The following is a 26,677-nucleotide window of genomic DNA, read 5'->3' on the forward strand; positions in this document are numbered from 1 at the left end:
TCCACCTACGCTCAATGAAGCACGTTATCACGATTTCATACGGGATACTATACCTGTGCTGCTAGATCATGTGCCTTTACAAGTACGACACAACATGTGGTTCATGCACGATGGAGCTCCTGCACATTTCAGTCGAAGTGTTCGTACGCTTCTCAACAACAGATTCGGTGACCGATGGATTGGTGGAGGCGGACCAATTCCATGGCCTCCACGCTATCTTGACCTCAACCCTCTTCACTTTCATTTATGGGGGCATTTGAAAGCTCTTGTCTACGCAACTCCGGTGCCAAATGTAGAGACTCTTCGTGCTCATATTGTGGACGGCTGTGATACAATACGGCAATCTCCAGGGCTGCATCATCGCATCAGGGATTCCATGCGACGGAGGGTGGATGCATGTATCCTCGCTAACGGAGGACAGTTTGAACATTTCCTGTAACAAAGTGTTTGAAGTCACCCTGGTACGTTCTGTTGCTGTGTTTCCATTCCATGATTAATGTGATTTGAAGAGATGTAATAAAATGAACTCTAACATGTGAAAGTTAGCGTTTCCGGACACATGTCCACATAACATATTTTCTTTCTTTGTGTGCGAGGAATGTTTCCTGAAAGTTTGGCCGTACCTTTTTGTAACACCGTGTATAGCGTACGGTCCCACAGCCTCGATGTATTTCGTTAATAAATAAATAAATAAATAAATTTGTTGCATTATTGGACAGCTGTGCTTGAAAATGACTTTACAGTCGAAACTGACGAATACTGCAAAAAATAAACCATAGCTTTTACAGTCCGCTACGGGTAATGTTTCCTTTTCCAGTTTGTATAAAACGGGAATGCCTCCATTTAATTTTTCTATTTTTTTGGAAAAATCTTTGTGCCAGTTTCGTGTTACAAGTGACGATGCCCCTATGAAGCAATATAGTTGGGCTAGTATGACAAATTGTAGCTATAATCCAAAAGCAATTGCGCTTATCCATTTTTTTCTTTTTTTTATGATGCCATAGTACGAATGCTTGGAGTCTTCTCTGTGCTGCAGATGCTGAGTTCTTCTGTCATCTTGTTCATATTGATCAATGTATTGGCGACGAGACATTGACACCGAAACAACAGAGCGTTTCCGTGAACTGAAGACGGGACGAACATTGGCATCAAAGACACAAACCATGTTCCACAGCCTGCCGTGTCTGAAATGCTGTCCGCCTCCCACTCTTCCCTTTATACTGCCACAGTCTGGGTATAGATGTTTACCCTTCGAACCCATTATCCTTTGTGCTGCGGCGGGGACGGGGATTTCCTGAAAGCGCACCGCTTGCTCTTGTTATGCCGTCGCCCGCTACTCCACGCGACACCGGACTCCGGGCGTTGCCACGGCGAAAGGCCATGCCGCGGCGATTACGGCAGCGATAGCGCGTCGTGACTCAGCAGCGCTGACCGGGCGGAACACTTCTTGGCTTCCTGCCACGATTCCTGACACCAGCCGTGATAGTCTAGTGGTTAGGACATTGCGTTGTGGCCGCAAGAACCCAGGTTCGAATCCTGGTCACGGCAAGCGGAAATTTTTTATGTCATCTGGCAGAAAGCAACGCTTGCCGCCGATTCTGTATTGTTATCATGTGCTGAGCGTAGTAGGTTATAGAACGAAATTTGTGCAGAAGAGGAAACCAATGCTGTAGCTCTCGTCGTATTTAGAGGTACCTGCTAAATGTTTCTATCATACTGGCACCAACTGTACAAAAGAGTGTACTGTAAATATGAATATTTTACAAAAATGTATACACAGTATTTACAGATTACATTGTAGCTATCATTTCGGTAAATTCAAATGCAAGGTCCAGTGTATTCAGCCAATTCGCTACATCACTTGTGGCACTTTGTACATCTCGCATACTTCCCAAATCTCCTCCTTGGACACTCTGTGGCCACGTTCTGGATGACTGTGGCACATTTGTCACAGTACCAGAACAGGTTTTCAGTTTTTCGTCACTGATGAAGCCATAATCTACGTCTTCCACGATTTGATCTACTTATATTCAATGGTACCCATTCGTTTCTTGGTAGATTGAAACCAGGCCGATGTTCGCTTGGATTAAACTTAAGTAATCTGGTTTAGCAGACGTCCATTCTTCATGCCAGGTCTAATCAGCCTCGGTAATATCATTTGATGAGTTTCTCATCAGGTTACCATGAAGGGTTCCTGAATTTAAATCTGGTTTTATCTGGCGACTGCAGACCTGATGCAACGCCAGCTGAGGCTTACTGCGACATTTCTACCAGTCTCTTAGCAAAGATGTTTGTCTTCGGGTATGAGGAAGATACGTGTTGGATAGCGGTGAGAAAAGAGTAGAAACGGAATGGTGGTCGTCCATTAATTCTCTTTGGAACTGTAAAGATGCAGACGAAGTATACTTCATCCAATTGCATTTTAATCGAATAACGACTTATGTAGCTGTGATGTCTTTCGGCTTCAAACCAATCTACGAAGGCGTACTGAAAAGTAATGCCTCCGATTTTTTTATGTGAAAACTCTTACAGTTTTTTAAATAAAACAAACGTGGTTAGCATCATAAATCTTCATTCTTGAGCCGCGCGAAGTAGCCGTGCGGTCTCGGGTGTCTTGTCACTGTTCGCGCGGCTCTCCTCTGGGAGCTTCGAGTCCTCCCTCGGTCACGGGTGTGTGTGTGTTGTTCTTAGCATAATTTAGTTTAAATGTGTGTTGTCCTTAGAGTAAGATAGATTAAGTAGCGCGTAAGCCTAGGGAACGATGACCTCAGCAGTTTGGTCCCGTAGTCCTTAACACAAATTTCCAATTTTTTCTTCATTCTTCATCTATATGCATTTATTTCTCGTCTTCCAACGAGATACAACTTCGTCGATACGGTCACTGTAGAATGTTTGTTGACGGGGCTCTACCTCACCTCTGCTTGCAACGCTTCATCCCTATCAAAGTGAAATGCTGGAAGGTGGTTTTGAGTTTTGAAAACAGATGAAAATGGGATGAGGTCAAGTCGGGACAGCATGCAGGATGGTCGATGTCAGTGAACCCAAAGCGTCGAATTATTGCAGAAGTCGCAGCGGTCGTTTGTGATTTGATGTTGTCATTCTGAAGGAGAAGGTATTCCATTTGTGGATGAACACTTTGAATTCAAAACTCGATTACAGCACGATGAGTCTCACGCACTTACATTTCGGTTATCCACCGCCATGTTACAAGCTACAATTCGGAACCGTTTAGCGGCAAAGTGCTGCCATTATACAGACACGAGGAATAAAGAATTACAATGTTAATAACGTTTGCTTTATTTGAAAGTTTTCAGAAAAAAATTTGGAGGGATTATTTTTCGGCATGCCCTTGTTCATTTCATCTCGCAAATTAACATTATACCTGGAAGGTATTCCATTAATATTTCAGGAAATCTCCTCTTGAGAGAACTCTTAATTAGCACAATAAGCGCATGTCTTCATCTGAGGGTCAGATCAGGTTTGAAACTTCGGTCGAAAGGAGATTTAAACACTGCGGCACTACGCTCGATCCAAAGTAGTTACCGCATTTGAGATTCAGCAACTTGTTACAATCACTTTTAATAACGTCTGCGCTCTGCTGTCCTCTGTAAGCTTCTGATCAATATCTATATAAATACTTCGTAAGTCACTCCACAGTGCATGGCGTGGCGTACATCGCTCCAGTATTATCGATTCTCTTTCTTATTCCTTTCGTGTATTGAGTCAGAAAAAGTGACGGACAATATGCTTCAATATGCACCCTAATCTCTCTCACATTATCACCATAATGCCTACACGAGGTATGCGATAATAGCAACATAACGAGGGTCTTACATTCTTCTTCCGATATAAGTTTTCTGAATTTACCCAAAAGGATTTCACAAGAGCTACATCGTCTTTCTTACAACGATTCCTATTCAAGTTCCCACAGCACTTCTATTAGACATTATCATGCGCTAGTCCGACCTCTAGCAAATCCAAACGGCGGATCTCTGAATTAGACGTTTTTATGAAAATTGATTGTTTGCGGACGGGAACTAAGGAGGGAAAGGAATTCATGACGTCAGCTGCACTGGAATTTTATGCAGAGTCAGCGGTGAGAAGTGTAAATGTCTGCCGGAGTGGAATTCGAACCTGGGATCTCCCACTTAGTAGGCAGTTGCGTTAACCATTGTACTACCTGGACAAAGTGTTTACCCCAAGTGCGCGGACCATCTCGGTGTGCATCTCGACCGAACCACATTCCCACCTAGCCACACAGTTTCCGCCCATGTCCCCGTCGATCGCTATTTTCAAATTCGCTCAGGAGGCCGAATTTGATTGTCCATTCGCAATGGAGATGGTGGATTCATAGCCCATCGAGGTGAATCAATTACATGAACGCGTGGTGCCTGTTTTTTCAGCGTTTATGTAATAGACGCTTCTGGTCACGCCTGCTTAATGAGGCCCACAAGAAATGGAAAAACAGGATTTGTCACGCTTGTGTCTTGTTCGCGATTTCATATACAGATGCATTCCACTTTCGCAGATTCATTCTAACAAACCTGTCTTTCATACGCATACCTAATATTGATTTTCCGTGATCGTCCCATGTCATACCACTTGTTAATATTACTATCGTGTTCTCTCTCATTGTTATAGACTTTGTAGTGGACTTATCAACAGTTACAGAGAGCTGTCATTTGTCACACCAAACGCAAATTTTGACTAATTCACTCTGTATTTGATCACTGTTGCTAATCCTACACTAGCTCATCAAATGTATCCGGACATCTATTAGTGGACATTAATGTGATGGTGTGTCCATACTTAGCCTTTGTGAGGACTTGAACTCTGCTAGTGACGGTTTCAATGACGTCTCTGAATGTATATAGAGGAATGTCTGCCCATTCTCCCTCAAGGGCCAAAACTGGAGAAGGTAGTAAATATTACCCACTGGGTTCTGGAGCGAAGACTACTTTCTATCTCCCAACTCATAACAAAGATGCTCCCATAGTTTCAGATCGGGTCATTTCAGAAATGTTATACTCCCAAAGCCGTTGTCTTAAAGATCTGCTTTCTTGACAAAATGTATTGTCATGCTCACACAATCATCGTCTTGGAACTGTTCCTCTGCTCTTTGCAATACACAATGCCGTAAAATGTTCAGATGGTTCAAATGGCTCTGAACACTGTGGGTCTTAACATCTCAGGTCATCAGTCCCCTATAACTTAGAGCTACTTAAACCTAACTAACCTAAGGACATCACACACATCCATGCCCGAGGATGGCTGAAGTGCCTAGAACCGCTCGGCCACAATTGCCGGACCGTAAAATGTATTCTAAGGTTTTCGTATTTAGTGTTTTCTTAGCCACAATAACAGGACCACACCTTAACAACGAAGAACACGCCCCCCCTCCCCGACTCCCAAAAGAAAAAGACGATCTCCTCTGTACTTCACTACTGACTCTCCGCCACCCACAGTGCGGTGGTTTGCGGAGATGTAGGCACAATACATGATGACAGGCAACTGTCTCGAGGCATTCGCCAACCCCAAACGCATCCACGTTGTATAGCATGATTCGCCACACCACACCACCTGTTTCCAGTCGTCCAATGTCCAAGGTCATCGCTTAGCACTGACTACAGAAATACGTGGCTTATAAGCAACTGCTCGACCAATTTTTTTTTTAACTCCCTATCCCGAGGCATTGTGCTAGATAGACTGCTGGCAGCACTCGGGATTTATTCGTGTAACAACGACCCGACGCAATGCTGGACGATCGCTGTCTGTCAGTACATGAGTTCTGTCTGGTCTTGCTTCAGCTGTAGTTGTTCCTTCACGCTTCCACTTCACAGTCACATCACGACCAGTCGAATTGGCCAGCTTCAGAGGTTTCTAAATATCTCAGCTGTATTTGTTACTCAGGTGACACCCAATGACTAGTCCACGTGACTGAGCTCTTGTGACGGATCCGTTTCTCTATTGACTATAGTACCAGCCTCCTTTTATACTGGCGGGTCCGCCTGTCATTACAGTTAGTGGTCAATTCCGCATAACACAGTTGAGAACATTACAGGTCCTATTAATATTCCTTGGGACTAATCCGATGTTACTTTCATTTCTGCAGAACGTTCGCCGTCCAGTGCAGCGTTCTATTAGTCAAATATTCATCGAGGAAGCAACGAGGTGGAAATGAAAGTGACATAATCATTTCAGAGCGTCCCATCATGAGCCGGCCACGGTGGCCGAACGGTTCTAGGCGCTTCAGTACGGAACCACGCGGCTGCTACGATCGCAGGTGCGAATCCTGCTTCGGGCATGGATGTATGTGATGTCCTTAGGTTAGTTAGGTTTAAGTAGTTCTAAGTTTAGGGGACTGATGACCTTAGCAGATAAGTCCCATAGTGCTTAGAGCCATTTGAATGCCCCATCATGAAAATAACCCCTGTATTTAAAGCGCAGAACACTGTACTCTCAGTGAGAGGAAGGATAAAACCTAGCACTCTCATCCACAGACCATTAGCTATGACGTGTCGAGATACTCAGTGCACCGGAAAAAAGTTTTCTGTCGCTTACCCCACTTTAACCAATATCACGCAATCGACGCACTTCAGCGTGACGCTGCGTAGGCGGTAGCTCAGGGCGTTCATTAGAGAACAATAGCAGGGGTAGCGCGGCGGACTGATTAACGAGGCGGAGGTGGGCCAGCAGTAACAAACAGCAGCAGCAGTGGCGCTGCTATCTCGGCGGCGGGCGGATGTGGTGTGCGGGCGTACCGACGCCGTGCCACGCGACAGATGCGTGGCATTCCCACGGGCGCCGGTGGGTTCCCACAGGATGTGCGGCGCCGACATGTGTGGCCGGCCACCCCGATGTCCAAGAGCTCCCAGCTCAGGGGCGCCCCTGTAGCTGGACCACGAGCGCGTGGGGCGGTGAAGCGCGGCGGGGTGGAAAGGGGCGTGGTGGAGCCACACGGCGACAGCTCTCCTGCCCATTACGTCACTGCCTTTCACTCAGTTTCACATGCTATTAGAAGTGACTCAACTTAGCCAGTACTTAGTACGTCCTGATGAAAAGACACCGACGTACTTGCTTTATTTTTCAGAATTTTCCTGGCTTGACTCTTACCAGATTTAGTACGATACAATTAAATGGAAGGTCCACTACAAAATCGACGGGACAGTGAAATGACTCACTTTAAACCAGACTTAGCCAAGATTCGTGCTCCCATAGCGCAATCGCGCTTCCCCCATCGCTGCGCTGTTCCGAACAGGTATGTGTGAGAGAAAAAAATGGCTCTGAGCACTATGGGGCTTAACACCTGAGGTCATCAGTCCCCTAGAACTTAGAACTACTTAAACCTAACTAACCTAAGGACATCACACACACCCATGCCCGAGGCAGAATTCGAACCTGCTACCGTAGCGGTCGCGCGGTTCCAGTCTGAAGTACCTAGAACCGCACGGCCACAACGGCCGGCTGTGTGAGAGAGACGGCTACGCGCTGAAGGCTGTACAAGCAGGAAATATGTGTTTGAAACACAGTGCGACTTTTTCCAAAAGTACAACTGTGAACTAGTGATGGAGCGATGACAGAAACAAATACTTCACCCCTGTGTCGTGAATACTCGTGGTGTAAGATGTACAAATATTAAAAGCACTGAGATCGTTAAAAATTAATCCGTTCATTCAGCGTAAACTATTGCAGCAAGGCAAGCCGGAATTTAAGAAAGTGGCAGACTTGTAACTCTAAACCGGGCCGTCACGAATTCTGGACGGCTTGTCGTCGTACAAAGAGGGATTAGGTATATGATCCGTTTTTACAAAGTTTATGTCCGTCATACAAGGATCTATTAAATGAGGATCAGTTTTTCGTTAGGGAAGGTAAGGGTACCAAGAGGTAGTGTATTGGCATTGCGATAATGGAAACGAGACTTAAGAAAAGTCAAGACACGTCCATAGGATTTGTCGACATGGTGCAACATGTTGGAAATTCAGAGAAAAATAGGAATAAGTTACAGGGAGAATAAAGGAAGGGAAAGAACAAAGAGGGAACGAAGTGCTCGGATTAAAAAGGGTATAAGACAGGGATGTATTCTGCCCCTAGTGCTACATCGAAGAATCAGTGACGGAAATAAAAGAAAGGTTCAAGAGTACGATTAAAATTCAGGGTGAAAAGATATCAACTATAAGATGCGCTAGTGACATTGCTATCCTCAGTGCAGATCATTGATATCCTCAGTGAAAATTAAGAAAAATTATTGGACGTGATGTGTGAAATAAATTGTCATGAAATTAAATCGAAGAAAGATCAAAGTAATGAGAAGTAGCGGAATTGAGAATAGCGAGAAACTGAACATAAAAATTGGCTAGCTCGAAGGAGACGAAGTTAAGTGCTCCTACCTTGGAAGTAAAATAAGCCACGTTGGACGAAGTAAGGACATCAAAAGCAGACTAGCACAGCCAAAGAGGGCATTACTAGCAAAGAGAAGTTTGCTAGTACCAAATATCGGACTTAATCTCAGGAAGAAATTTCTGAGAATGTAAGTTCGGAGCACAGCATTGTATTTTAGTAAATCACGGACTGTGGGAAAACTGGAGTAGAAGAGAACGTTTGAAATGTGGAGCTAAGTGGGCTGACAAGTAAAGAGGAGGATCTCCACAGTATCAGCGAAGAAAGGAACTTATGGAAAACACGGACGAGAAGGTGGAGCAGAATGATAAAAAAATGGTTCAAATGGCTCTGAGCACTATGGGACTTAACATCTGAGGTCATCAGTCCCCTATAACTTAGAACTGCATAAACCTAACTAACCTAAGGACATCACACACATCCATTCCAAGGCAGGATTCGAACCTGCGACCGTAGCGGTCGCGGGGTTCCAGACTGAAGCGCCTACAACCGCTCGGCCACACCGGCCGGCAGCAGGATGATAAGCCACGTGTTCATACACGAGTAAATAACTGCCTTGGTATTAGCGGCAGCTGCTGAAAGCAGAAACTGTAGGGGAAGACTGACTGGAGTTCGTCCAACACATAATTCAGGTCGTTTAGTGTAAGTGGTACCGGAGATGAACAGGCGGGCACAGGAGATGAATTCGTGGCGAGCCGCATCGAACCAATAAGGAAACTGATGTCTCCAAAAAGAAAGGCACATCCTATCCGTCGTGGACATACGTCTCTCCTTCCTTCCAGATGTCATCAAGAATTTCTGTCTAGTCAGTATCGAGCCAGCGGGTGTGTTGGACCTTCCATCGAGCTACAGACCCCCTTGAAGATGTCTCCCGCAGACGGGGACAAAACGTTGGGAATTGAGACAAAATTCATCAACCGACCACGGCATAACAGCTCGTATAGTCATAATGGACATGACATTTCCGGCCGTGAAAGTGTACATTTTAGTGTCAAGAATTTCACTGAATAGTCTCTCTTTCAATTGCGATGTTGTTTCCCTGTGTTCAGCTACATCCTCACTAACGAACGGCGTGTACATTTTGCTCATTCTATTTTTAGTTAAATCTCTTCTCTTTCCTGCAGAGTATAGTCTCCACTGCTTATACTCTACTGTCATGTTTCTTTTTAATTATCCAACTCTGGCTTCCGTATAGCTGTAACGGTATCAGCATAGTTATAAATCCTTGTTTTGCGGATGAGATAAGTGAAAACCGGTTGACCCAGAGCAGAGACCATGCCCCGATTCGGTACAAGATTTCCTTCCGCCTGGAAACATCTCTGCCACTCAGCGCGTTGTTTACCCCGCGCAAAATGTTATCGCAATACAGTGTAACGTGATATGTTTTCGTGGCACGTCTTCCGCTGCCGCATCCCGATCGGCTTCCGCTGGCACCGGAAAGACAGCGCTGTCACGGACCGCTGCGTGTCCCACCGGCAGCTACGTAAGTGGAGCCGCGGACCCTAGCGCCGAGCGAGTAGTCTTTAAACGGCGCGGCGCTCCCTGGGTGGACCTGCAGCTTCCGGCCCACAATGGCACCTTCCGCTTCCCTCTTGCGTCCCGGAAGCGAGGACTTTGCTGTCGGTAGCCGCGCGCCTCTCGCAGCCCATTGAGGCAGGCAGCAGGAAGTGCCATAATGGACCGCATCGCGGCAGCGCGCCGCTCGCCATTTCGTCGCGGCGGTTACGCCCACCCAGACACGGAGCGCGGGCCGGCGCCGCCCACTTGTTGCTGCTCGCCCTTCGGCTGCCGGGGGAGCCTCAAGACCCTCCCAGCTACCTGCAACGCCCTCGCCAGGCGCTCTGCTACCCAAGGTCGTGCGCGTCTTGGCGTGAGTCCGCTAGCAAGCCTCACTTGATCCCACAAAAGCCGGCTTCAGAGCACACAAATAGTGCACATCGCAGATTCTCAACTGACACATTCAGGACGGATTCTAGGCAAGACGAATCATTGGGGTTGTGTTCATAGAATTATCATATGTCTACAGCACAGCCAACCACAGGCTGCAATAACGGAGAGTATGTGACTTACACTACTGGCCATTAAAAATTGCTACACCAAGAAGAAATGCAGATGATAGACGGGTATTCATTGGTCAAATATATTATACTAGAACTGACATGTGATTACGTTTTCACGCAATTTGGGTACATAGATTCTGACAAATCAGTACCCAGAACAACCACTTCTGGCCGTAATAACGGCCTTGATACGCCTGGACATTGAGTCAAATAGAGCTTGGATGGCGTGTACAGATACAGCTGCCTATGCAGCCTCAACATGATACCACAGTTCATCAAGAGCAGTGACTGGCGTATTGTGACGAGCCAATTGCTCGGCCACCATTGACCAGACGTTTTCAGCTGGTGAGAGATCTAGAGAATGTGCTGGCTAGGGCAGCAGTCGAACATTTTCTGTATCCAGAAAGTCCCGTACAGGACCTGCAACATGCGGTCGCGCATTATCCTGCTGAAATGTAGGGTTTCGTAGGGATCGAATGAAGGGCAGACCCACGGATCGTAACACATCTGAAATGTAACGTCCACTGTTCACAGTGCCGTCAATGCGAACAAGAGGTGACCGAGACGTGTAACCAATGACACCCCATACCATCACGCCGGGTGAAACGCCAGTATGGCGATGACGAATACACGCTTCCAATGTGCGATCACCGCGAGGTCGCCAAACACGGATGCGACCATCATGATCCTGTAAACAGAACCTGGATTCATTTGAAAAAATGACGTTTTGCTATTCGTGCACCCAGGTTCGTCGTTGAGTGCACCATCGCAGGCGCTCCTGTCTGTGATGCAGCGTCAAGGGTAACCGCAGCCATGGTCTACGAGCTGATAGTCCATGCTGCTGCAAACGTCGTCGAAATGTTCATGCAGATGGTTGTTGTCTTGCAAACGTCCCCGTCTGTTGACTCAGGGATCGAGACGTTGCTGCACGATCCGTTACATCCATGCGGATAAGATGCCTGTCATCTCGACTGCTAGTGATACGAGGCCGTTGGGATCCAGCACGGCGTTCCGTATTACCCTCCTGAACCCACAGATTGAAATTCTGCTAACAGTCATTGGATCTCGACCAACGCGAGCAGCAATGTCGCGATACGATAAACCGCAATCACGATAGGCTACAATCCGACCTTTATCAAAGTCGGAAACGTGGTGATACGCATTTCTGCTCCTTACACGATGCATCACAACAACGTTTCACCTGGCAAGGCCTGTCAACTGCTGTTTGTGTATGAGAAATCGGTTGGAAATTTTCCTGATGTGTGCACGTTGTAGGTGTCGCCACCGGCGCCAGCCTTGTGTGAATGCTCTGAAAAGCTTATCATTTGCATATCACAGCATCTCCTTCCTGTCCGTTAAATTTCGCGTCTGTAGCAAGTCATCTTTGTGGTGCAGTAATTTTAAATGCCAGTAGTTTAGTGTAGATCGCTGTATAAAGCGAACGATTGCAGATCTCTCCCACAACGAAAGATGCTTTGTCTGTTTTCAAGGTCGAAGAAGCTATTGGAAAACGCGGAAGATAGTGTGCTGGCTCCATTGCTTTTTAGTATATATCAGTACCCAGCGACTCCCAAAAGGTTCTAAGTTATACATCCGTAGATGACTGTGATATTATATCCTGAGAAAATAACTTTGGCACCATTTAAAATAAACTACCAGGAGCCCTTGCTCGAACAACTGGCTGCCTACTACAAGGACAACCAGCTCGAACCTAACCCCTCGAAGGTATAAAAGAAACAAGTACCACGCCAGGGAATACCGCTAAAAGTATAGAGTGTCACATTTGACAGAATACTGAGTTACAGAAAATATTACACGAACCATAAAGTAGCTGCTAGGAACAACACTGTGTGCGAATTAGCAGGTACCAAATTGGGCGAACAACCCACGACAGTCTTGTGCCACATTATTCAGCTGCGGAGTACGCATGTCTCGTGTCGTACAACTCCAGCCATGTTTATATACTGCACATGCAAACAAAAAAAAAAAAAAAGTTTCAAATGGCTCTGAGCACTATGGGACTTAACATCTGTGGTCATCAGTCCCCTAGAACTTAGAACTAATTAAACCTAACTAACTTAAGGACATCACACACATCCATGCCCGAGGCAGGATTCGTACCTGCGACCGTAGCAGTCGCGCGGCTCCGGACTGAGCGCCTAGAACCGCGAGACCACCACGGCCGGCAGCATATACCACTCATGGGATCCTGCTACATCATCGCAGGCTGTTTGAGACCGACACAGTGATGAGCTACACCACCTATCCTCCTTATGTATCAATCAGCCCGCCGCCTACTTAACTCGACAAGTAGTTTCTAGCACACATCAGAAATGGCAACTGAAGAAGCTTTCACAAGCCGATATGGATAAAAATCGCTAAAAAATCATTTTACTGGATGATCGGTTTCGACCAGTTATGGTGTCATCACCGGATCTTACGATAACAGCATAGCTCTGTCTAATCAAGTCATCCAATAAAATGCTTTTTTTTAGCTATTTTTAGCGATCTCGGCTTGTGAAGGCTTCTTCATTTGCCATACATTGCAGACCGCCTCCAAATTGTCCACGTCAGGATTATATTACACATCAGAAATTCTCGTTAATACACCGCAGCAAACCAGAGTAGAAAAGAACGTCCATCTCCGAGATTGGTCTATACCAAGGGAACAACTTCCCTTGAGAGACACAGAGAAGTGAAACTTACGGAGATCTTTGAACAGATTACGTTGCGGAAGAGCAAGGACCAAAGTAACAGGAACACATGCAGACTATCAGATGTACCGATTCTGTGCGGTTGAGGACAAGAGCAGACTACTGCCCGCTTTATGCAGTGTGAGTCAAGCAACTGCACTGTTATAGATCTATTGAAGACTGCCCCACATGCGCTACATGTGGCCAGCTTTTGGTCCAAAATTTCTTAACCCCATAACATTACATCATACATTTACATTTATACACATTTCTTTAGTTTTACAAAATTCGTATTTAAAATATTTATCCATTCTTTGTTGTTAAATAAGACTAGCTAATAAACTTCCGCAAGTCGCCTATGGAAGCTACTTCTGCAATTTCTTTGACGTGGAAACATCCCCACCAAGTCGACATCCAAAAATTTCGTAAACTTCCAGAACTGACTTCCAGAAGTTTGTGGATACAGTTTCTTGCAATTACTCGCCGAAATTGCTAGTAGCTCTAAGTTTTTCCGAAACGTGCGGCTGCCGGTCGCCGGCGCTTCAGTCCGGAACAGCGCTGCTGCTGCGGTCGCAGTTTCGAATCATTAGTTAGGTTTAAGTAGTTCTAAGTCTAGGGCACTAATGACCTCAGATGTTAATTCCCATAGTGCTCAGAGCCATTTGAACCATTTGAAACTTGTGTAGGATTTCTGTACTCTGTACCGGTACGAAAGTAAATGTGTCGAAAAGGAGAATGGTGCAAAAACAGATGAGTCGAAACACATGTAGCATTGGAATTGTAAACATACACAACTGAACAGTCAGGGAAGGAAGTGCTAAATGATTTTACCGATTACTTTATTGTACTAGACGTGGAAGGAGACTGACTTAAACAGGCGTTTTTAAATTTTGGCTGTTTTTTTTAATGTTGGCGTAAACATAAATGCCTTACATTGTGATAAAAGTAATATCTAATGTGAACGTCGTGAATACCATTCAGATTCTGGAGTGCTGCTTGCACTGCGAGAAAGAGGCGTGACTTGTTTTCTCTGCACGTCTCCTCCCCGGCAGCAGCTCATGAGCCAGGATGCGATCGTGTGCTTGCCCGTAGCATGGCCTACGACAGGCGACATAGCACTAGTAATAGCTATGGAGACAACTTCTGTTTGATGTCTGTTCAGAGAAGTAAAAAAATTCTAGAATTCAAATGGTACTGTAGTATTAGAAGAATATTTGATTCGAAACTTCTCTCCAGACAGTGTAAGTTGTATGGAGATATGTTTTACGTAAATCTGTCAACAAGCTTCTCTGATAACATCATAAACACGTCATTATAGTCACTCCTTCTTCGTTTCTTCTCATCTTTCCCGCTCGTGTCATTCAGTCATTAGTTACAATTAACTCTATTTATGTTGCAGGCCGCATTCTGTACGACATTCCTTGCAAGGTGTGCCAGGACCACTCCTCGGGAAAACACTACGGGATCTTCGCATGTGATGGGTGAGTTCCTCGTGCATTACGTTTCCATTATCTCACTGCCTCACTGTTGCCAGGAAGAAGATAGTGCAAGATTTTATTCGTATAAAATAGAAAATATCCAAAAAATCTAATGCTAAAACCTAATATTCAAGTGATAGCAAATAGTGATCCCAACTAATTGATTACTATTTGTTTTGCTGTTTATATCGTTAGTTAGAGCCACCGCCAGATACAGAAAAAACCTGTATTCCTTCAGTCTTTATTTCTCGATCTGAATGATATTTTTGAAAGCAAAGGAACCTAAGAACAGCAGCTGCGAAAACGAAACGTTGCTTTGAACACTACACTGTGGTACTGAGTCCGCTTCTCGTAACGATAAGACTCTAATCGATTCACTACGCCAGTTACGGGGTCACAAATAGTTCAACACAGAATTCCAATCACAGATAAGCTTCACACATTACATACACATAAAACACACAGGTCACAGAACCCATCGCTTTGGTTTTGCAGCCTGAAACTTGGTGTTTGCGTCATCACACCTACCTCCCTAACACCGTTAGCTATCGTCTGCCGTCTCACATAAATTCTCACAACTTTTGCTGCCCACGTCCCTAATAAATTTCCCTTACTTGTCTATTTTAAAAAAGCGCGTTATTAACAGCTGAAGCAGATTCTCAGCTTCTTTCTGGGCAAGTCCTTCATTGCTTTATCCTTTTCACAAATGGCTGCTTCTTGAAACATAATTTGTACAGTATTCACACAGATTCCTTAATATTTGTCTGGTGATCTAGCACTTAAGCGAACCGTAGCCGGCTGACTCGTACACATTCAGCCTGAAATTCGCCAACAAAACACAAGAAGACCAACAGTCTTTTTCAGTCCATTCGTACGCCCTGACTTAAAGACCCTAGAGTCTTTGGGATGTCGCATTAGCAAACATAAATAGCCTTTCAGCAAACGTCATCTGCCGGCCACTAAGTGGTGCTGCGGTCACAAGTTTTACCGTCCACGCTACTATTGGCCGGTGACGACAGCTACGACCATTTTCCCAGTCAGGCGTAAATTAATTTCTGATCTTAATACGACTGCGTTCCCACGTCTCATCAACGACAGCGAAATTTGTATATGTAATTACGTAATTGTCTTTTTCGAAGTAATAGCTAAAACTTCGACTACCCCTCTTTCAGCGGGTTTGTAACTCCACTTAAATGTCGGAGCTGGCCGTTGTGGCCGAGCGGTTCTAGGCGCTACATTCTGGAACCGCGCGTACGCTGCGGTCGCAGGTTCGAATCCTGCCTCGGGCATGGATGTGTGTGATGTCCTTAGGTTAGTTAGGTTTCAGTAGTTCTAAGTCTAGGGGACTGATGACCTCGGATGTTTGAGTCCCATAGTGCTTAGATCCATTTGAATCATATAAATGTCTGAGAAAGGAAAGGCTGTATCACCCCAATAGAGCCATCTCTAGTAAAGTGCTTTGGTATTCCAACTAACATTCGGTGTGAGGGCCGTTTTACTTGATAATGTTTGTAATCATGAAGAAACCCGAAACGGTGGATGACTCATCGGTGGTACACTTATTCTTTTTTTATATACTTCAGCCTTATAATACCCTAATCACATTCTCTAGAGATACTCTGCATTATATTTTCTTGTGAGGAGATCATAGGTTTTCAGTGCAAACCTGATCTACGTCAAACTTTTCCTTGCTTTGTAGCCACACATTACTGGGACAGTTGTGACATGTAGAGAGATGCTCCATATCTGAAATTCATCACAATCACGTCTGTCGCCGCGGTCGTCAGCAAGCCACGATTTTATCATGTTTTTAAAAGTGTGTTTTAAGAGTGAAAACATGCTACAAGTAGGCTGTAATCATTTTATTATCTGTGCGATTGGACAGTTTCAACTATGGGTTGTTGTCAGAAACGTATTTTAAGCTTGAAATAAAGTGTGGCGCTTAAAATATGTGCTCGAAAATTACCCACGGCTGAAACTGGCTAATTGCACACATAATAAACAAATCACAGTCTACTCGGACTATGTTTACATGCTCATAATATCAGGTTTGCCTTAACTGGTGTTGCGCCCGTTCCGATGCGGTTCAGGCCTCCCAAAGTTGTCGCAGGTGAGTATCTTCTGTACTAGAGAGTAGTCGTGTGGAGGCTCTGTGAGTTCTTTGGTCATGAAAGTGTTGCCGGATTTAAGCCTTCCACAGAAATCTCCAAATAAGATAATGTTCATCGAAGGGATGATTAAGCTAATTAGTACGTGACAAGCTTTTTGGGAAATGGGGTACGTCCGGCCGCTTTGTATAGCTTAATGAGTGGCTTGGGTTTCATGCAAGCAGTTTTTGTCGCCATGTTGCATTTAAGTATAAGTTGACACCTTTACTATGAGCAGATTTGGACCACACCAGGCAAGCATATTCTGCCGCCGAGAAGCACAGTGTCTGGGCTACGGCTCTCAGATTTTTTTAAACTAGCTTCCCATTTGCTGTTAGCTAATTTTCTCGGTAATTATTCCCTGCTGTGAGTTTATGGTGGCCGCGCGGGATTTGCAGAGCGGTCTCATGCGCTGCAGTCATAGACTGTGCGGCTGGTCCCGATGGAGGTTCGAGTCCTCCCTCAGGCATGGGTATGTGTGTTTGTCCTTAGGATAATTTAGGTTAAGCAGTGTGTGACCTTAGCAAGTCCCACAAGATTTCACACACATTTGGACCTTTTTTTAAATTTTTTTACTATATGGCGAGTCTTCCCACAGTGATATTTGTTCGTGAACGACTCGTCCAGTATGGCTCCCAGGTTTGTGAGTTTTCTTATGAGTTCCATGGTGATGCCATTCCAGGTAACATTCAGCTTCGATCTGTTTTGAGCGATGTCGAAGGTTCTGACTTGTGTGTTTGAGGGATTTGATTGACGGGAGTTTCCTCGGTAGTATTCTAACATGGTGCTTAGATCACATAGCAGGTTTTGTTTTAGCCGCTTCAGTCCGGAACCGCGCTGCTGCTACTGTCGCAGGTTCGAATCCTACTTCGGGCATGGATGTGTGTGCTGTCCTTAGGTTAGTTAGGTTTAAGTAGTTCTACGTCTAGGGGACTGATGACCTCAGATATCAAGTCCCGTAGTGTTCAGAGCCATTTGAACCAGGTTTTGTTCTACTTCCTAAAAACTCTTTCCTTGAGATGTGATGGCCATACTTTCGGCGTACAGAAAGTGGATCGTGTAACTTGATGTTCGGTTGCTATTGGTATGCGGGTTCAATAGGAGGGGAGCTTGTGTAACAATTTAGGTTTGTTATTAAAAGCGGTCGCTATTTCCAGAGGCAGCAGGACATGATCTTATAACGCAAGCTGGGCCACAGCAGTATTTTAAGTATATATTTATGTATTTGTGTGTGTGTGTGTGTGTGTGCAGGTGCGCCGGTTTCTTCAAACGGTCGATCCGGCGCGCGCGGCAGTACGTCTGCAAAGCGAAGGCGGAAGGTTCCTGCGTCGTGGATAAGACGCACCGCAACCAGTGCCGCGCCTGCCGACTCCACAAGTGTCTCCAGGCCGGCATGAACAAGGACGGTGAGTTTCCGCAACACGCGCCTCAACGTGGGAGCTGTGCTTACTGTTGTCCTAGTCATCTGTCTTGCGCAGCTTCCCCGATCTCCATTACTACTGTCAGCAGCACACACGCTCTGTTGTTCCCAATACTGTATTCAAGCCTGTCTTTAAACACCCTACTCCCCCCCCCCCTCTTCCCTGTCAGTTTACTGAATCACCTTTTATTGGATGTCTCAAGATGCGTAAAATTACTCCACCCCTCTGCCGTGCCAAAAATGTTCGCCGTATTATTTACTAAGTCACATCTAATCTCCTGCATTGCGTCGTGACACTACATTTCAGATGCTTCTACTGTTTCTTATGAATACATAAAAACCTTTCTTGCTGTTAACGGTGCACATTTTATATCCTACTTACTTCTTCCATTGTCAGTTACTCTGCTGCCCAAACAACGAAAATCGAATGTTACTTTCAGCCACTCATTTCCTAATCTGATTCCGTCACTCCGACTGCACTACATTACCCTTGTTTTAACGTGATTGGTATTCATCTTACAGCATCTTTCCAAAACACTATCCACTCCGTTCTACTGATCAAGCATAAATACAATATTATCTTCAAACTGTAATGGTCGTATTTCTATCCTCTACTTTTTAATTCCATTTCGAAATTTCTCCTGAATTTTCTTAACTAATTGCTCATTCTAGAGACTGAGTAAGGTGAGAGAGAGAACCTCTGTATCGATGCTAGGGAAAGCACGAATTTAATTATTTCCTTCTATTTTGTAACGCACTGCAAGAGCCACCACTCACAGTTTTATACTACCCAATTTTTTGCTTTGAGGTCAGACCTCATCTCCAGGTTGAGCGGCATACTAATTAATCTTATTAAAGATATATGAATTAATACTTGCTGACAAACTGAAATTGTGAGCCTTCCAGTCGTAATTTCCTTACCAAATGAGCTATCTGATAGCTTTCCTTAGTCCAACTTAAAGCTCATTCTGGTAGTACGTCCCTCTTACTGTTCCACATTCAACAGAAGCCCGCCTTTATGCGTGAGTGTGTCTCAATCCCCGGGAATGGGACATGATAATGAAGTTAAACAACGCCCTATGTAAGAAAACTTTTACAGCATTTGGAAACGAAAAGAGAGGAATTATCAGTACGGAGCTCTGAGTCATGGCCTGAAGCGTCCTAGTACGAAACAGCCGAACGTATTCGTGTAGACAACATCTTTTCCGATCCGGAGGAGAGCTGTCGTGAGGATGCCTTAGCTCCTCTTCGTTACAAAACGTTATCAACTAGCATGAACAGTTGAACAGTTGAACATGACACTGATAACCAACTCCCTTTGTCTGCTGAGTGACATCGTCTTAACAAAACATTTTTTTTTTTTTTTTTTTTTTTTTTTTTTTTTTTGTACGTTCCATATTACTGTGTTTCGGTCTTCGTGACTCCGCGAACTGAGAAGAAACTTTTCTTCAGAATGGGATATCACATGGCAGATCATACTCCTACGGTACAACATTCGGTACGTATACTTTTATCTCTGGTACAGTACGCTGATAAGACTATATCAATAACTCGTAGACAATTGCTTTCCGTGTAAAACTGTATTGCCTCACTTTATTCAGACGGTAGGGAGCATCTGCATAGTTGCTCCTAGAAGGAAGATACTACCACAATATAATTAAGTTGCAATAGCTTTTCGGAACAATAACCATAGCTGACACTATTTAAAAATTTGGAAAGAAAAGCTAAACTTCTTTAAAATCATCGTTTAACTATTATGTGCGTCATAGTTGTTCGACGTAATGCGGAGTACAACCTCATTCGGATGAGGCCGTAAATGTGCCAAATGTGCTACTTATTTGCAGTCTAGATAGCGAAACACTTTTCGCCTTTTCAAAGCTCAATATGGAACTGAAACATATGTCCACCATTTTCACTGCTGCTAGAACCACTTTACGTAGACCTTAAAACAAAGGATACCACAGGAAGATAGTCACTAATGTAACGGTACTGTGGAGTACGAACAAAGATTTAGAAATAGTCTATAACATCAACATTATAAAACTAGAATAGTTTGGCCACATGATGCACAATAAAAATTACTTCCTGATAATTCAAGGAAAGACTGACGGCGGACGTGATGTAGCACGTAGAAATATTTAGCCAGTGGTTTGAACTGAGCACGGAATCATTCTTCAGAAAATCATGAACAAACAGCAGACCATGCTACTGATCATCAATGTTTTGGAGGACGATGTACGTGAAGAAGAAGAAGAAGAAGAAGAAGAGGAAAGTAGTTAAAACAACAAACCATAAATATTAACTTACAATTCGTTGACAATGAAGTTCATTGTGGTAATTTGTTTAAAATGTGATGTATCTAATATTTCTCTTAATCGAAGATTTGCTTTTCGGGATACCATCTCCATAGTCAATATCCTGTGTGCTTCTAGACAGATCCTGTCTAGATAAGTGGCCTAATACAGTAGACCAGACTGTTAAAAGACGGCCGCACCATCGCGTAAACAAACTGATACTCCAGAAAACAAGAAAGTGTGGCAAAAGTTTTCGACTGACTCTGTAGTCCCCGCGCGCTTGGGATAAAAGTTACCGCTCGTACAGCGTTAACTGACTGCTGCAGACGCCATGCAGTGCTTGATCTCTGCTGTCGTGCCCTCAGCCACATACGACACTTTCATACTGCTGCATAGGCCACTGAATGAACACGTATTCCTCGAAAAGGATGACAGCCGACAGCACGTGACACCAAAGTGTGGGACACCACGAAGGCAGTGATGAGAGACACTTAACGAGATTCCGGTGGCAGCTGGGTAGTACTTTGCGTGCCCCCTGTGGCTCACGGGGTAACCAGACAATGCCTCGGCGGCTGCTGGCTGGCAGAGGCAATTCGGACAAAAGGACGATCCACTCCCCCCTGGTAGACTACCCCGTTCTCCATTCGCTGCGAAGGCCGCTCACGCACGCTTATACACGTTCGCTTGAGCAGCACCTCTTCCAAGTTAGTATGTCGCTATCATTGCGATGTTACTGATGGTTTTTCTGTGACAGTTTCGCGAGAAACCAGACGCAGTCTGCTACAAGACGCGATATCACTCCATTTAAGCCGGGACAATTTCAGATTACTGTAATCAGTCGTTTAAGTGTCTCGTTTAATACCATCGTCATTTATTTTACAGAAACCGAAGGTAAAGCGACTAGTAATCCTGAGAATTCGCACCGCCATTTGAGTGTTGCATTAAGGAAAGAAATTTGCTGAGCAATCGTTGACACTGACAGTCTATTCCTTGTTACTATTCATATTCCAATTTTATTACTAGCATTTCACTATTAGCAGTAGCTCCAAAAGAAAACTGTTGATTTACTACACGTTAAATAATTTTCGAAAATTTTAATTCCAGGCAGATGTTCTAAATAGTTATATGACCTTAAAATAATGAAATAGCCCGGAATTTACCTACGTTCGGACTTAACGCGTGTCATCCTACCCAAGACTATTACGCAACTAGAGTAATGTATGTACAGAGTCTGTATGTGGCTTTTAAGCGAGCGTGAGCATGCATGTTCGATGCATTGTGTATGGCATTTTATATAATGACTGTTGTACTTTTGACTTGCCGATGTACTATGCCATGTATGTTTTTGGAATGTCTATTATGTGACTCAAATTATCGTAGAAATTGATGAGATTCTTTGAAGTGTAATCCCGAAATCGAAGATGACAGCATAGTTTTCCCAAAACCGAAGATCTGAAAAATGCTCTTCCAAAGCGGTTGTAGCATTTCGAAGTTTATTACTTCTGTTTTCACCGAAATTTTCTTTTCCATTCCTCTGCATATTACTCTTGCCAGCAACGTGTATGTATGAACTGCTAAACTGAGTGTGCGATAGTTTTCGTACTTACCAGCGCTTGCTATTTTCAGGTTTGCGTGTATATTTTTTTTTTCTGGAAATCTATGTATTAGTCTCATAGATTCTAAACACCCGCACACAGTAGGGCTACCACTTTCCCCAATGATTTTAGTTATTTCGAAGGAATGTTGTCTTTACATAAGTGGCACAGCAAAACACTTCCATTTTGTTTAATCCACCTTAAGGGGGGTAGGACGTCAAACGGGCCGACCTGGAGCAGGAGAGGCACCACAGGACATTTTAATTTCCACTGTCTATACTTTTACAACTGAATTCATAAAACTTTGCCAGCATGACCAGGAAGGATTCAGGATTCACACTCGTAGCAGCGGAAGTTCAAAAACATATCATAATATTTTTTTTACATGTGAAATTTCATCATTTTTTCACTTACTGTTGGCTGCATTTGTTGCTATAGGTACACTTTTCTTCGTAAGTAAGAGAGACTGTTCGATGAATTTTGCACAGCATACAAACCATACTTACAGATGTCTGAAACCCTAGAATGTATTTAATTTATGAAAAAATGAATGAGCTGTTACGTTTTAAATTTTATGTTTAGAAAAAAATCAAATTTTGTAGTTAATTATTTCAATTGTTAACACAGTTTTAATAGATTCGGAAAATTCTAGAGTTTCATACACCTGTAAGTGTGGTTTGTATGCTGTGCAAAAATCATCATATAATCTCTCGTACTTGTAAAGAAAAATGTACCTATAGCAACAAATGCAGCCAACAGTAAGTGGAAAAAAATGATGAAATTTCATATCTAAAAAAATTATTTTGTTATGTTCTTGCATTTCCACTACTATGAGTGTGAATCCTGAATCCTTCCTGGTCATGCTGACAAAGTTTTATGAATGTATTTGTAAAAGTATAAAAAATAAAATGTCATGTGGTGCCTCTCCTGCTCCAAGTCGGCCCGTTTGACGCCCTACCCCCTTAAGCTACACGAGCAGGTCTCGGTCTGAGAAGTTTCCATTCTTGCGCCCGCGCCAGCCTGAGACGGTGCTGAGCTGACAGAAGGCTGAGTGTGAATGTGTGTGTGTGTCTGTCTGCCCGCAGCGGTGCAGCACGAGCGCGGGCCGCGCAACTCGACGCTGCGGCGCCAGCTGGCGCTCTACCTCAAGGAGCCGTCCCAGGGGCAGTGCTCGCCCCCGCCGCCCCCGCCTCCCGCCATGCCAGCAGCCGCCCACGCAGACATGGCCGCCGCCGCGGCCGCGGCCGCAGCCGCCGCCACCGCCGCTGCCCTCCATTCCTCCCACGTCGCGCCCATGAAGGTGAGGTGCTAACTGGCTGCCGCACGGCGCCTTTCTGCCAGCTTCTTTGATTGCTAACGTATCTTACTCTTTCTCACCCACTTCCTCCTTCCACCCATTTACACAGTCCAGGATACCGAGACACCGCCTTCGTGAAGCCCTTTTCACACGAGCGATTCCCTGTCCACACCAACTGCACGTGCCCGGTGCTGGTTGTAGCCAAACACTCCGTGTGTCTCGGCCCGCACGATAAGGTACACAGCACACCACTGTCGGCTCGTGAGACCACTCTAACCCGGCCGGTTCTCGCGCCTCGCCGACCTACTGCTTCCTCAGCCTGCCGGTCTGGGCGCTCACCGGGTCAATCTGTCTAAACGAAATCTTAACCGCCTCTATTATTGTCATCATTACCAGCATCATCATCATCAGCATCATCTACATTCATCGGCTTGTAGCTGATAATCCTCGTATATTGCCGAATTCAGTTACAAACAGTTTCGCAACAACGAATCACATCTTCAGGTTAAATCTGACTGGATTACATTTAGCCATTAAACTAATACACTGAAATGCGTACATATTAAGAAACCGATGATCAAAATCTGCGCTTATACTCTCAGACGCCGTATATTGCAAAGTTTTTTTTAAGGAGGTCTGCCCTGTTGCTTTATTAGCGTACTAGTTCCCGCAGAGCAACTCCACACAGACGGTTCTTCGCTGCTCTTCTGTTAGGCTGCCAGGAACCCAGCGGGCACACGCATTTGAGTATCCGAACAGGTGGACGCGTTTGTCGGCACTACCAACAGAGACGTCCAGTTGAGCAGCGAGGTGTTTGATTGTGATCCGCCGATCACCGCGAATGAGTGCGTCCGCACGTTCCAGCACTCCAAGAGTAACAGTTGTGTGCGGCCGGACGGTACGCGGGAGATGGGACAGGTTTGCGCGACCTCGTGCGAAGATAACGGACTCACCGTGCTTTTGTTCACTGCCAGACCTCCGTACACATTCTGCAAGCCCCTATGAATATCTGTGCTACTCTGGTTTTGTACCAAAAGAAAATCACTGAGAGACCTAGGCCCATATTAGAACTTCATGAAATATTGCAACAAATTCTGCATTTTTTTTAAAGCTGAAATTGGCTGAGGAGAAGAGGTGTTGTATTACTTATTGAAGGTCCCTCGTATTTTACATATTAAATATGTAGCCTATGTCCTTTCGAATGATGATACGGGTGATAATGATGAGACCCCTTATTCCGGGAGACCCGCAGCGCTGATTAGGCGACGTCCTAGCGGAGGTGGTTTACCGTTGCCTTTCTCCGACCGTAATGGGGATGAATGATGATGAAGACGACACAACACCCAGTCATCACGAGGCAGGGAAAAATCCCTGACCCCGTCGGGAGTAGAACCCGGACCCCGTGCGCGGGAAGCGAGAACACTACCGCAAGACCACGTGCTGTTGAGCTGATAAGAGTATGGTGTCAAAATTTGAAATAACTGGGTCAGGTACTTTTGCAGAATTTTGGTAACAATGTTAGAAACCTGTCTTTATAGACCAGATGATTCTACTGAATCTTCAACGTAAGATTATAACTCTTAGTGAGTATATTATGACAGTATTTTAAACTTTCAAATTCAGTCAATAATTATGTGAAATATTGAAAATCAGATTTTTGTTTCATGTGGAAGCCGTTCGGTAGATAATCTGCCACTGAAAGGTATCTCGTTATAGCCGTTTGGCCGAGCTGTGTAGCCGCACGGTCTTGATCACCTTGCCGCGGTTCGCACGTTAGAGGTTCTAGTCGCCCCTCGGGCATGGGTGTTTGTGTTGTCTTTAGCGTTAAGTTAGTATAAGTTAGATTAAGTAGTGTGTAAACCTAGGGACCGATGACCACAGCAGTTTGGTCTCATAGGAACTTGCCACAAAATAATATAAAGAATGCCAATATTTGGGTTCCAATCCATATTTTTGAGAGGTTAGCATATATTCTGAGATAGATACTGAAGCTACATATCCGTACACCACCTCCGTCGCCGGCCGTTGTGGCCGAGTGGTTCTAGGTGCTTCAGTCTGGAACCGCGCGATCCCTATGGTCGCAGGTTCGCTATGGTCCTGCCTCGGGCATGGATGTGTGTGATGTGCGTAAGTTAGTTTAGATTTAAGTAGTTCTAAGTTCTAGGGGACTGATGACCTCAAATGTTAAGTCCCATAGTGCTCAGAGCCATTTTTTTGAACCATCTTCCTCTACCGCTAGAATCGATCTCGTTAGTCTCGTGAACGCCAGACCAGTGAGACGGCCCCTTTTCTTTGTGTGTTGCTCAGCTGCTGCCGCCGGCGTTCCCCCTGCGCTCTGTGGAGGCTGTCTGTGAGTCCGCGGCGCGTCTACTCTTCATGAACGTTCAGTGGGCCAAGAGCGTCACCGCCTTCACTGCGCTGCCCATGAACGACCAGGTAAGAGATACATCTGGTGGTTTACAAGTCACTACACTGCTCGGCCTACCAATATTTGCACTGAACACTGCATCAACAACACCACAGATTTGAAAGTCCTGTATTATTCAAATGGTTTTTTTTGGGTTCTCCATTATACCTCTACGTATCAATAGTGTTGTGAGTATAATACGAGTAAAAGGATGAAAATGAAAGGTTTTTTAAGGTATTTAAGAAGTTCTGGTGGCTTATATTCCCAGTAAACCTTAATAATACACTTAGCTGTCCGGCATCTTGAGACACTCAACATTTCAAGTCCAGTGCTTCCACAAGAGTCACTATTCTTTAGACGGCTGAACACTGATTAGTCCAGCGATACTGCGTCTGAAGAGCAGTGGCTTCTGAAGAAGTTACTGACTTGAAAGTGAAATGTTCTGTGACCTTCCTCGGAAGTCACTACTCTTCAAGTGGCTGAACACGGTGCTTAACCCTCTGAAGAACAGCGACGCCTGAAGAAAATACAAACTACATGAGTTTCGTAGTGGAGAGCTTCCTCAGGAATCACCAATCTTCAAATGGCTGAAACTGGTGCTACGCTTATCAAAAGAAGACATCACTTGAGGAAGTGGCACATTCAGGTCCAGTTTTGTGATATTCTTCAGCAACCACATTTCTTCACTTGGATGGATGTTGTGATGGCCCAGTGCTTCTTTCAGTGAATAAGTGACTGTCAACAAAATACCAACCTCACGAGTGAATTATTTCTGGTTCCACAAGCAGCGACATTGTCGCGAATAAAATAGTGACCCGTATATACAATGTTTCCTTTTTGTTAACAGATTACCGGTTTCGGTCTATAATGGCCATCATCATATACGTGA

At 44.7% G+C, this 26,677-nt stretch overlaps 1 protein-coding gene and 1 non-coding gene across 2 annotated transcripts in view; both read left to right on the forward strand.

Moving 5' to 3' along the window:
- Nucleotides 1–26,677, forward strand: part of LOC126336599 (nuclear receptor subfamily 2 group E member 1) — a 76,982-nt gene that overhangs the window by 23,048 nt on the left and 27,257 nt on the right. The window contains 5 exon segments of the mRNA XM_050000466.1: nucleotides 14,550–14,631; nucleotides 18,027–18,181; nucleotides 23,170–23,324; nucleotides 23,505–23,558; nucleotides 25,725–25,817. Coding sequence (XP_049856423.1) covers nucleotides 14,550–14,631; nucleotides 18,027–18,181; nucleotides 23,170–23,324; nucleotides 23,505–23,558; nucleotides 25,725–25,817 — 539 coding nt within the window.
- On the forward strand, nucleotides 1,477–1,548 carry Trnah-gug (transfer RNA histidin (anticodon GUG)). The gene has a single exon. It is a non-coding gene; the product is annotated as a tRNA-His (tRNA).

Source organism: Schistocerca gregaria, chromosome 2, assembly GCF_023897955.1.
Source record: "Schistocerca gregaria isolate iqSchGreg1 chromosome 2, iqSchGreg1.2, whole genome shotgun sequence".
NCBI lineage: Eukaryota > Metazoa > Arthropoda > Insecta > Orthoptera > Acrididae > Schistocerca > Schistocerca gregaria.